This window comes from Eulemur rufifrons, chromosome 2 (assembly GCF_041146395.1).
Source record: "Eulemur rufifrons isolate Redbay chromosome 2, OSU_ERuf_1, whole genome shotgun sequence".
Lineage (NCBI taxonomy): Eukaryota > Metazoa > Chordata > Mammalia > Primates > Lemuridae > Eulemur > Eulemur rufifrons.
Window position 1 is genome coordinate 17497436 of NC_090984.1, and position 12522 is coordinate 17509957.

The 12522-nt window shown below is 48.7% G+C and overlaps 1 protein-coding gene across 1 annotated transcript; it reads right to left on the reverse strand.

Moving 5' to 3' along the window:
• Positions 1-611: 611 nt before the first annotated feature.
• Positions 612-5804, reverse strand: ZNF554 (zinc finger protein 554). The gene is made up of 4 exons (XM_069497774.1): positions 5735-5804; positions 4733-4859; positions 2974-3165; positions 612-2180 (listed from the first exon to the last, which is right to left on the reverse strand). Exons 1-4 carry the CDS (start codon positions 5765-5767, stop codon positions 994-996), a joined length of 1539 nt encoding a protein of 512 aa, XP_069353875.1. The 5' UTR covers positions 5768-5804; the 3' UTR covers positions 612-993.
• Positions 5805-12522: the final 6718 nt, after the last annotated feature.

The window sequence follows — 12522 nt, forward strand, 5'->3', positions numbered from 1 at the left end:
TAATATGGAGTATGACTAGCAATTCTCTCATGGGGCTGTTGTGAAGGTTAAATGAGGAACCACATGTAAGCATTGGACTGGTGCCGGGCATACAGTAAGCACTCAATAAATTTTAATGATTACGTACAACTGCACACTTGGTCCTTACTCTGCCAAGCACATCTCACAGTTGGGACTTTTCCCAGTCCACCAAGGTTGCTAAACTTTCCTATTTTCCAAAACCTACTCTACTGTATCTTTGCCATCTTGGTATCCACAATCTACTCCAATGCATCGATGAGGTTCCACATCCCATCAGATTGTTGGTGCTGTTTGATTTTTATTCATTGTCAAAATGATTATAGCAATACAAAATTAAATGGCCAATGACACAAAATTATACATAATCAGATAACCTATTCATTTTACATCTCTGTCCAGCTTTTGTCCTTTGGTGTATGTATATATACATATATATACATACACACACACAAACTTATAGACTTCATTAGATCAAATTGCACACACTATTTTGCATCCTTTATTATTTTTTTATTTCACATCCAAAGCACTTGTCGTCTTAGCACACACTCTGCTTTGCCATCGTAGTGCATGAGAAAAATTAAGAACTAGCTAAGTGACCAACAGGGGTGGAATGACTAAGTAAAATATTGAAACAATATATTGAATGTTGGATTAATAAGTTGGAAGTTAAAACAGAATACCTTTTGTTTCACCAACTAAATTAACATGTGATAGTTTTCAGCAAAATCCCATTCCATGTTAGCATTCCCATTGGCCAACCTTTTCTAAGAGGGTGGAGCTCACTGGGTATCGCTTAATGGTGATTTCTCCCATGACAAGGCTCCTTCTCAGTTCTATACCTCAGAGCTGTCTTTCAAAAATGTGACATGAACCTACTTCCTGTCAAACAGTACATCACCCCAGGGCAAAGTCTAGTCACGTTTATATGTCAGAGTGCTAAGAGGTGTTTTACGAGGCAGTATGCAATTGCTAAAATCCAATAAGGTGGCTGCTCTGATAGAATGCCTTTGCACAGTCTATGATTTTATAGGTTTTCTGGCTAGTGTGAGTTTTCTGATGTGTGATAAGGGAAGAGCTCTGGCTGAAGGCTTTCCCACATTCATTACAGCTATAAGGTTTCTCTCCAGTGTGAGTTCTCTCATGCCTTACAAGGGAAGACCTCTGGCTGAAGGCTCTTCTACACTGGTTACACTCATAGGGGTTCTCCCCAGTGTGAGTTCGCTCGTGCTGGTTGAGAGAGGAACGATCACTGAAGGCTTTTCCACATTCGTTACATTCATAGGGCTTCTCACCAGTGTGCGTTCTCTTGTGCAAAATCAGGTAGGAGCTCTGGCAGAAGGATTTTCCACAGTCTTCACATTTATAAGGCTTCTCCCCTGTGTGAATCCTCTGATGTTGAGTCAGAGATGAAATCCTGTTGAAGGCTTTCCCGCATTCGCTGCAGGCGTAGGGCTTCTCTCCAGTATGAGTCCTCAGATGGCGCGTAAGGGTTGAGCTGTGTGTGAAGGCTCTCCCACATTCCTGACACTCGTATGGTTTCTCTCCCGTATGAATTCTCTGATGTTCACTCAAAGAATGTCTCCGGTTAAACATCTTCCCGCACTGGTGACATTCAAACGGTTTCTCTGCTGTATTAATTTTGTTGTGTACGGTAAGAGCCATACTATGATTCAGTGGTTTCCCATTTTCTGCATACACAGACGTTTTCCCCCCTGTTTGAGTTCTTTCGTGTTGAATAAGGTGACTGTTTTGGCTGAGGGCATTTCCATATTCATTACTTTCACAGGGTCTCTGAGCTACATATCCCATCTGATGGCGCTTTAAGGTTGAATCAGATGCCAAACTCTCAATAGCTAGCTCATTGTCACGGACACATTTTCCTACTGAGCTTCCCCGAGATAGAACAAGGTCTGAGCTCAGATTACTGCTGTCCCCAAATCCACACCATGCAGTTGCTTTCTGCTGAGCAACTGCCTTTATTTGGATGGATGCCATTTGCCTCAAAAGCCTCTGGGAGTCATCGTGGTTCTCCTTGAATTGGTCACATCCCCAGTCTTCTACGGTAAGCCTTATGATATTCACACCACTGGATGGTTCTTCCCCCAAAACCACCTTCTTGTAAGTTGATTCTTGGATTTTCAGTCTTGACTCCCAATCTGGAATACATTGGAGGGAAAAAAAATATTTTTGGAGGAAGAAACTGCTACCTTAAGAACAGGGTGACAAAAGCACTTCCAACATATACAAAACCCATGTGGACTGATGGTCAAATATCAGCTTTCGACACAGGGGAAGGATGAGAAAGAGAGATGGGTCAGTAAAGACAATGCTGAGCACAGGACACAGCATGAGAAATTTGACAATGACAGAGAAAACGGGAACTGGAAGCACAGAAGCAATTACTCAATAACAATGGGAGAATAAGGACGGCAGAGAGAAGCATCAAGACAGCAAAAAGAGAAGAGATGTAACTAGAAAAAAAGGCAGAATGGCTTCAAGAAGAAAATGGGGCCGGGTGCAGAGGCTCACACCTGTATTCCCAGCACTTTGGGAGGCTGAGGTGGGAGGCTCACTTGAGCCCAGGAGTTTGAGACCAGCCTGGCCAACATAGTGAGACTCTGTCTCTACAAAAACAGAAAAATTATTCAGCATGGTGGTGCACACCTGTAGTTCCAGCTACTTGGGAGGCTGAGGCAGGAGGATCGCTTGAGCCCAGCCTGGGAGTTTGAGACCAGCCTGGGCAATAGAGCAAGACCTTGTCTCTACAAAAATTTTTTTTTAAAAATTAGCCGAGCATGGTGGTGGTGGTGCCTGTACCAGCTATTGGGAAGGCTGAGACAGGAGGATCGCTTGAGCCCAGGAGTTCAAAGTTGCAGTGAGCTATGATCACACCACTGCACTCCAGCCTGAGCAACACAGCAAGACCCTGCCTCTAAAGAAAAATCTCACCTGAACAGGAGGCTCGGGGAATTCCTTTTTCCTCCACCCACAGGGCTTCTCTTTGCTGCAAATGGAAAGGCTCCACTGTCCGAAAGAGTGAATACCCGGTCCACGGAGAAAGTCTGGTGACTTGAGGGGTGTGTGCTGGGGAAAAGGGACCATCCTCGATACCTGCATCAGTACTTTGGTTCTTCAGGGCTTCTGAAAGAGACAAGAGTACATTTGAGAGGCAGCACATTGCTCGAGCTAGAGATTTTATTTTCCTAATTAAAAAAAATTTTGGATTCCATTTGGATGCTACATTTCCCCCAAAGAAAATATGCAAATGGTAAATAAACACATGAAAAGATGCTCAATGTCATTAAACACAAGGGAAACACACATCAAAACTACAGTGAGATACCACTGTGCAGTGGGATAATTAAAAAAAATAAGTGCTGGCAAGGACGTGGAGAAATGAGTTTACACTGCTGGTGGGAATGGAAAATGGACATAGCTTTGGTGAGAAACAGTGTGGCAGTTTCTCAAAAAGCTAAACTCTAAACGTTGAATTACCATACGACCCAGCAATTCCGCTCTTAGGCATTTACCCAAAGAACCAAAAACAGGGACTGAAACAGATACTTGTTCGCTAATGTTCACGGCAGCATTATTCAAGACAGCCACAAGGTGGAAACGACACAAGTGTCCATCAACTGGCGGATAAATAAAATATGTTATATACATACAAGGGAATCTTATTCATCCACGGACAAAGCTCTGACACAGGATATAACATGGGGAGTCTGGAAAACATCGTGCCCAGTGAGAGAAGCCAGACACAAAAGGGCACATATTATATGATTCCATTCATACAAAACATCCGGAACAGGCAGATCCACACAGACAGAGAGTGGATTAGTGGTTTCCAGGGGCTGGGGGGCAGGCGGGGAATGGGAAGTCAGTGTATAATGGGTACACAGTTTCAGTTTAGGAGGATAAAAAAGTTCTGTTAACGGATAGTTGTGCTGGTTGCATACCATCATAAATGTGCTTAAGGCCACCCAACTGTGTACTCAAAAGGCAAATTTTATGTTATATATATTTTACAATAGAAAAAATTTTTTAAAAAATTATGGCTCTTGGCCGGGCGTGGTGGCTCACGCCTGTAATCCTAGCACTCTGGGAGGCCGAGGCGGGTGGATTGCTCGAGGTCAGGAGTTTGAGACCAGCCTGAGCAAGAGTGAGACCCCGTCTCTACTAAAAATAGAAAGAAATTATATGGACAACTAAAATATATATATACAAAAAATGAGCCGGGCATGGTGGCACATGCTTGTAGTCCCAGCTACTCGGGAGGCTGAGGCAGTAGGATCGCTTAAGCCCAGGAGTTTGAGGTTGCTGTGAGCTAGGCTGACGCCACGGCACTCACTCTAGCCCGGGCAACAGAGTGAGACTCTGTCTCAAAAAAAAAAAAAAAAAATTATGGCTCTTTACATAAGCAGAGAGAGTTACAAATACTCCAACTCCATACCCAGGAGGAATCAGAGATGTTATCTGTGGCTGAACTAGGACATGCAATTGAATGGCCACTCTAGCTATCTCGTACTGAGGGAATAAGATCATCTGATCTGTCGGAGAAACCAGGAGACTGTGAAAGCCACAAGGCCAGGAACAACATCTGTCTTACTCACTGGTAAATCCCCGTGTCCTGGCATGGTGCCTGACAACAGTGGATGTGAGATAAATGTGGCATCTATGAGCCCAGGATTAATGGTGCCTGTCTTACCCAGGGAGGCCAAGTTCCTGTAGTTCTCCAGTGTCACCTCTTTGTACAGCTTCCTCTGAGCAGGGTCCAGGAACTCCCACTCCTCTGGGGAGAAGTCCACGGCCACATCCTCGAAGGTCACTAATTCCTAAAATATCACAGCAGTTCTGTTCAAGATGCGTCCGTCCCCACGCACGTTCCCAAGAGGAGAGGTGAGGATGGTGGCACCAGGGAAGTTCAGAAAAGTCAGCGAAGTGCTGACATCGAGTTCTACCAGCTGCCCTGTGGGTACCTGTCCGTGGTTTACAATCAGAGGACCATACAGACTCTCGGCCCGCCGTAAACACAGCAAGGAGGACCCGTGCACAGGTCCGAATGAAATATTTTACCTATTTCTTATTGGACTGGCTATTCTAACTTCTAGATCTGCGGATATGACATTCCCACTTGGGAATCTCCTGCTGTGGGGGCCAGGTGCGGTGGCTCACACCTGTAATCCCAGCACTTTGGGAAGCCCAGGCAGGAGGATCACTTGAACCTGGGGGTTCAAGACCAGCCTGGACAACATAGCGAGACCCTGACTCTACAAAAAATAGAAAAGTTACCCAGGCGTGGTGGTGCACACTTGTACTCCCAGCTACTCGGGAGGCTAAGGTAGGAGGATCGCTTGGGCCCAGAAGTTTGAGGCTGCCGTGAGGGCCCTGCCTGCCCCTCAGTCTCTCTCAGGGGAGAGAGGGTGGCAGGAAGGCCCACCCCACCCCACCCCTCAATAAAAAGGATGCTTTTCTGGGCAGCTCTCCCTGCTCTATGGGGGACCGTGCTAGAGCCCACCTCTATCCTAGGGCCAGGGGCTCTGCTCCTTATACTCGGGCGAAGCACGAGTACTAGAACCAAACACTCACGGGGACTCTCCTGCGTTTCCCACATAGCGGGGGGCTCCTTCTCTAACAGTGACTGACATTCTGACGAGTTTGTTCCCTCCACATATCCTGGGCACCTTTCAGGAGAATGAGGATGTCTCACCTGCGACCAGGGGGGCAGGTACCCAGCTGCCATTCTCTCCTCTGGGAAAGCAGGTTCCAGGGCCAGCAGAGCCGCAGCAAGGAGAGAGGCGCCGTGAAGACCAGACCCAGGCCAGTCCCCAGGTCCCAGAATCCTTGGCTAGAGACCCCTGCACCACCTGGGGCGACCCCCAGATGCAGAGAGAGGTAGAGTTGAAGCCAGGACCGAGGCCAGGGGCCTTAAAGGCTCCATTTGATGGACAGAGGTACAGAAGCCCTTGCAAGCAACCGACTTACTGGAGTTTACAAAACATACGAGCTCTACCGTGAAGTAAAACACCCTGTGAGTTTCCTGTGCTGCCTTAACAAGGGACCACAGACCCAACGGCCTCAAACAACAGGAATTTGTCCTCTCTCAGTTCTGGAGGCCAGAAGTCCGAGACTAGGGCGTCAGCAGGGCCACGTTCCTCCCAAAGCAAGGGGTGTTCTTTCCTACTCCTCTCGGCTTCTGGTGACAGGAGTGGCGTGCTTCTCAGAGAGAGAGACAGACACAGGGGAGGTCGTGTGGTAACGAAGGCAGAGACTGGAGTGACACAGCTGCAAGCCAAGGAATGACAGCCACTGCCGGTCACCACCAGAAGCTGCGCGAGGCAGGAAGGATCCTACCCTGGAGACCTGGAGGGAGCACGGCCCTCCTGTCATACCTTGAATCTGGGCTTCGGGCCCCCAGACTCGGGAGAGAATAAGTTTCTGTTGCTTTAAGCCATCTAGTTTGTGGTAAGCTGTGACATCAGCTGCAGGACACTCATACAAGGACCAAAGGCAAATGGAGACACTGCTCCCTGCTCACCCCTCAGCCTGGCCACCGCGGAGCTGCCCCCAGGGGATGCTTTCAAGTGCCTTTGAGGATTTGCAACCTGCTAGGCTCCCCTCTGCCTCCCACTCAGGGTAAGGTTCCTTCTTTGCTTGTGGGACCTTAAATTGCAGCTCATGGCAATGGGTACAGGACCTCTGGCCCCTTAGCTCCTGCAGACCAATTCCCTCCCACCGTCCTGTGCTTCACCGGACCCTCCTCCCTCCTGGCTGACGTCAGCAGCCCCGTCAGACCCCCTCATTCTCCCAGACCTGGGCACCCGGACCAGGAGCATCCCTTCCAAGGTCTGACCCCTGAGACTCAGGCTTGCTCCACAAGAAAGGCCGGATGAGGACTTCCCTGAAGAGAAACATGAAATCAAGCCCAGGCAGGGAAGAGGCACGGAACCTGGTGTTGGGAGACCAGCTGCCTCTTCACTCCTCAGCAGGTGTGCATGGGGACAAACAGAATGGGCCCTTGGTACCTTGTCACCGGGACCACAACACTGAGGAGTAAGCCAGGTCTCTCCCTGGGGCACTGTGGACATTGGGACGGGATCGTTCTCTGGGGTGGGGCCGTCCTGGACACTGCAGGGTGCTGAGCAGCATCCCTGGCCTCCACCCACCCCATGCCAGGAGCACCCCTTCCCCAGTTGCGACAACAACAAATGTCCCCAGATGTCTCCCAGAGTCCCTGGGGATAGGAGGGCAGAGCTGCCCCAGGTGAGATCCCCTAGGCTAGGGGATTCCATGGACCCCTAAGACACTCCGTGTCCCATGGTCCCCTGCCCTGCTGAGGTCCTAGGAGGCTGCACACATTAAATCCACACCCCGAGTGGGGAGGGAGAAAGGAGGGGAGTCCCTGGAGCTGGGGGTCCCCTGGTCTGTACCGTCTGCGCTCTCGGGAGATTATTCCAATGTCTAGTGTGAAGACAGATCAAATTCAATTTTTTTCCCCCAAATAACGATCGCAAGATTTCTTAACCTCGGTACTTTGAACATTTGAGGCTGATCATTCTCTGGGGTGGAGCGTCCTGGACACTACAGGTGCTGAGCAGCGTCCCTGCCTCCACCCACCCCATGCGAGGAGCAGCCCCCAGTGTGACAACCACAGATGTCCCCAGACATCTCTCAGCGTCCCCGGGAGGCAGATCATCCCCACTTGAGAACCCCTACCCCAAAAAGGAGCCCAACTCAATCTATACTTGAAGGCTTCACGATAAAAGATCCTCGAGGGTCTGTCGCCCACTTGGCCACGCGGGCCAGGGGTCGTGCGCTAGCCGGCCGGCCTCGCCTGCGCCGTCCCAGACCCGACCCTGAACCCGGGACCGTCCCCGCCGCCCGGCCCGCCCGGCGCTGCCCTCGAGCTCGGCCCGGCCACTCACGGCGCTGCGGGCCCCACGTGCGCGCGGGTGACTGTCGGGGGCGCCGCGCAGCTGCCCCGCGGCGGAAGCGACCTGCGTAGGCCGACGGCCTTCCCCGCGCGTCCCTGGACCCCCGTTCCGCTCGGCCCCTCGCGCTCCGAGCGACGGCCCCCGCCGCGCCCGTGTGAACTCCCGCCGTCGCTCGCGGACGCGCGTGGCCGCGGATCAGCAATGCGCCTGCGCACCGCGAGCCCATGAACTACAAGTCCCAGCAGGCCCCGGGGCGCGGCGCTGGGCTCCTAGGACTCCGGGACCGCGAGCTAGCTCACAGCGCCCCCTGCGGCCGGGCGGTGTCTTCGCAGGACCGCGAGCCCCAGTGCCCGCACCTGCCTGGGGCGTTCTGAGTTCGGCAGAGCCTTAATCCTAAACCCGCAGCTCCCAGGGCTGAACTGGCTGCGCAACCCTTTCACGCCTGGCCCGGCCGCGACTGCCAGACGCGTGCAGCCGGGTACCCAGTTACACCGGCTGCTGTGGAAAATAAGCGAGAAAACGCGAGTCATTTATTTAGCACGAAGCCTGGCACACAAAGGTTTGCCATTAAACATTTATTATTATGTACTAACAAATTATATAAATATGACGCATTTATACCTGTTAAGATTATTGTTTTAATAATTATCCTTTTTTCAGAAGTTTGACATGACCAGAAATAATTATTCTTTAATAATATTAACATATTAACTGATGTTATTAATGATAAATTATTAATAGTATATATAATAGATTTATAATATATTCTTAGTAACATAATAATTTTATACATAACACTACATATGCAATTTATATGTAATATATTCATATGTATTATATATAATGTTATAATACCATAATAAATATAAAATATATTTATATTTAGCTATATATTAATATATTCATTATGGAATATATTAACATGTGATACATTATATATTAGGCATATATCAATATATGTTTATATATTATATATTAACATACTGTTTATTAAATGATATTTAATATATAACATGATAAATATAATTATATAATTATATTTAATAATTATTTATTAAATAAAGTTATTTATTGATAAATTATATTTATTTATTTTTTTGAGAGATGGGGTCTCACTCTGTCACCCAGGCTGGAGTGCGGTGGCATCATCACAGCTCACTGCAGCCTCCAACTCCTGGGCTCCAGTGATCCTCCTGCCTGAGGCTGCTGTGTAACTAGAATTATAGACATAGGTCACCACACCTGGTGATAAATTATATAAATACATAACAAATTATATATATTTAAGTTATTATTATTGGACGAAACCATGATATGTGTTACCTCTCTCCTACGGTACTATTTCTTTCTCTTTCTCACTAGTTTTCTCTATATATCATGCTGTCTATGTGGGGGCCCAAACCCTCCATGGCGTGTTTTCTAGCAGAGAAGAACCAGGACCCGAGGGAAACGCAGGGACCGACAGTGATTTCCCCGTTACAGTTCAACATCCACTAATGGTCTTTTGACACCTGAGATGATGTGCTGTGTGATGTATAATTATAAACATTGTGAATGTGACTCTGTCATATGATCAACAGATGCTCAGGCAAAATGAACGGGACCCTTTCTCCAGAGTTACATCCTGTTTGTTGCAAGCCTAGATCGGGGATCTAGTCTTGAATGCAGATCAGGTAGGAGGCTCCGGTGTGTGGATGAAGCTGTGGCATGTGTGGCCCAAGCACAGCTCAGTAATAAACACGTGTTGAACAATGTTCCAACCCAACCTGTTCAACCCGTTTTTTTCCGTCCTAGTCTGTGATGTGGCCGATGTGCTGTGCTGCCCAGCGCCCCACCCCCCCCTCGCCGCTTCTGGACGGAAGGACCTAATCCCACAGACTGACAGTCCTCAGCTTAATCCAAAATAACAGCAGTGTGTTGAGGGGTTTGTAACAAATGTCAAAGTAAAAGCCATGGCAACAATTGCACAAAGATTCATAATATATTCTGGAAGGGTAGAATGGACATACACTATTGAAGAGTTCTTATACTGTGCACAAAGTGGTATCGTATCACATAGGGATAAACTAATGAGTTAGAGATCCATGCTATAAACCTTAAAGTAGCTAACAAACCCAATGGCAAAACAAAGAGTTAAAGCTAAGAAGTTAACAGGAAATAAAAGGGAGTCTTAAAAATGTTTGATCAGGCTGGGCGGGGTGGCTCACGCCTGTAATCCTAGCACTCTGGGAGGCCGAGGGGGGTGGATCGTTTGAGCCCAGAAGTTCCAGACCAGCCCAAGCAAGAGCAAGACCCCATCTCCACTAAAATAGAAAGAAATTAGCTGGACAACTAAAAATATATAGAAAAAAAATTAGCCGGGCATGGTGACGCATGCGTAGTCCAAGCTACTCAGGAGGCTGAGGCAGGGGGATCATTTGAGCCCAGGAGTTTGAGGTTGCTGTGAGCTAGGCTGACGCCACAGCACTCTAGCCTGGGCAACAGAGTGAGACTCTGTCTCAGAAAAAAAATTGATCACTACAAAAGAAAACAGAAAAAGAAGGAAAAGGGGAAAATGGAGTGAATAGAAAATAAACAACAAGATGATAGACTCAAACATAACCATATTAAAATCACGTTAAATGTTAGTGGCATACCAGCCTGAGCAAGAGCGAGACCCTGTCTCTACTAAAAATAGAAAGAAATTATCTGGCCAACTAAAAATATATATAGAAAAAATTAGTCGGGCATAGTGGCGCATGCCTGTAGTCCCAGCTACTCGGGAGGCTGAGGCAGGAGGATCGCTTGAGCCCAGCCAGGAGTTTGAGGTTGCTGTGAGCTTGATGCCACGGCACTCTAGCCCGGGCAACAGAGTGAGACTCTGTCTCAAAAAAAAAAAAAAAAATGTTAGTGGCATAAATATCTCAATTAAAAGTCAGAGATTGGCAGATAAAAAAAGTTAGACGTAAGGCTGGGCCTGGTGGCTTTTGCTTGTAATCCTAGCATTTTGGGAGGGTGACGGGGGAGGACTGCTTGAGCTCAGGAGTTTGGAAGCTGCAGCAAGCTGTGATGATTCCACTGCATTCTAGCCTGGGCCACAAAGCAAGACCCTATCTCTAAAAAATAAAAGAAAATATAATATAATATATAATAAGAGTATATCCTATATGATTTCATTTATGTAAAACTTCAGAAAATGAAAATGAATCTATAGTGACAGCAGATCAATGGTTGGGTGGGGACAGGGGACATGGAGGGCTGGGAGGGACAGTAGTGGTGTGTGATGAGTGTGTACACCTGTCCATAGTTTAAATATGTGTAGTTTATTTTATGGCAATTTGACCTCAATAAAGTTGTTAAAAATATATATCCTCACTCACCCACCTCCTGACCTAGTAATTGTTCTGAGATTCTGTGACAAAAGTCTGCCCAAGGAACCAGGAGCCCTGGGTTCCTTGTCCAGCCCCGGTCCTGCCGTGCTGTAGTCTCAGGCATGTCCCCTCTGCTGACCTGTGTTCCCTGCTAAGGAGGGCTGGTGGCTGCAGAATCTCTCCCAGACTTAGCAATCATTGTGGGGTGAGATCAGGGTTGGCACAGCCGGGAAAGTAGGCACAAGACACCAGCAATGGCTGGTCTGAGCCTCCTCTCAGAACTAACATGACATTCCCCAGGACCCCGATCTGCCCCAGCCTCCATGGCTTCCACATCCCCAATCTCAGAGAGCAGTGATAGCCAGTCCTTGGGGGCTCCCAGGTTTGGTCCATTCTGACAAGTTCAGCTTCAGCTACTGAATATCTCAGGTGGGGTCGGGCGGGACGTGGTGAAGGACAGAACTCTTTTGGTTGTGAGTGACCAAATACTGCTCCAACTGGCTTAAGCAAAAACACGGGAATTTGTTGGTTCACATAACTGCAAAGTTTGGGGGCAGGATTGGCCCCCCATGTGGGCTGGGATCGCAGCACTCGGGTGACATTGAAGGGCAGGCCCCCGCCACAGCCCTGGTGTCCTTGTGTCAGTCGGCTCCCAACTCCAAGTGGCTCCATGTGCCAACAGCTTATTCCCTCCCGGTTCAAGTTCAGGGGAAAACAAAATTCCTTTCTCTAATGGGCTCAACAAAAGTCACAGCTCAGACTGCACTGAATTCACATGATCCCAAATGGATCACTACCCATCCACGAAGCAGTAACAGTGCTGGGGGGGTGGGGGTGGATGGCCCACTCTACCTGCCTTCAGTTGGGGGCACATGACCCCCTTTAGGACAGAGCCGCACCTCCCTGACGCTGCAGGCTGAGAACGGGGCAGGTGGGAGTGCCCGAGGGAAATTCCGGGTGTGGACGGCGTGACATTGACCCGTGACAGCCTGAAAGGGCTCAGCCTGGAAGGGCCACGCTCGGTGCACAGCCACGGTGAGCTCAGGCCCCAGGAAGCTGCTCAGGCAGCCACCTGGCCCCTGCCCATGCTGGAACCTCCACCCCAGCTCCCCCTACCCTAAGAGCTGGACCCAGGCCTCCCACCCCCAGCTCAGGGTTCGCCCAACCCTCAAGCTGCCCATGTGTCTGAATCGAACTTGAGTTTCACGAATGGA

Bases quoted from the DNA above. Each gene is read 5' to 3' on its own strand.
- ZNF554 (XM_069497774.1), bottom strand. From the start codon at position 5,767: ATGGCAGCTGGGTACCTGCCCCCCTGGTCGCAG. The intron at 3,166-4,732 runs GTAAGACAGGCA...TGTCTCTTTCAG, and splicing joins CAGGAACTTGGCCTCCCTGG to AAGCCCTGAAGAACCAAAGT. The intron at 2,181-2,973 runs GTGAGATTTTTC...AATGTATTCCAG, and splicing joins TCCCCGAGCCTCCTGTTCAG to ATTGGGAGTCAAGACTGAAA.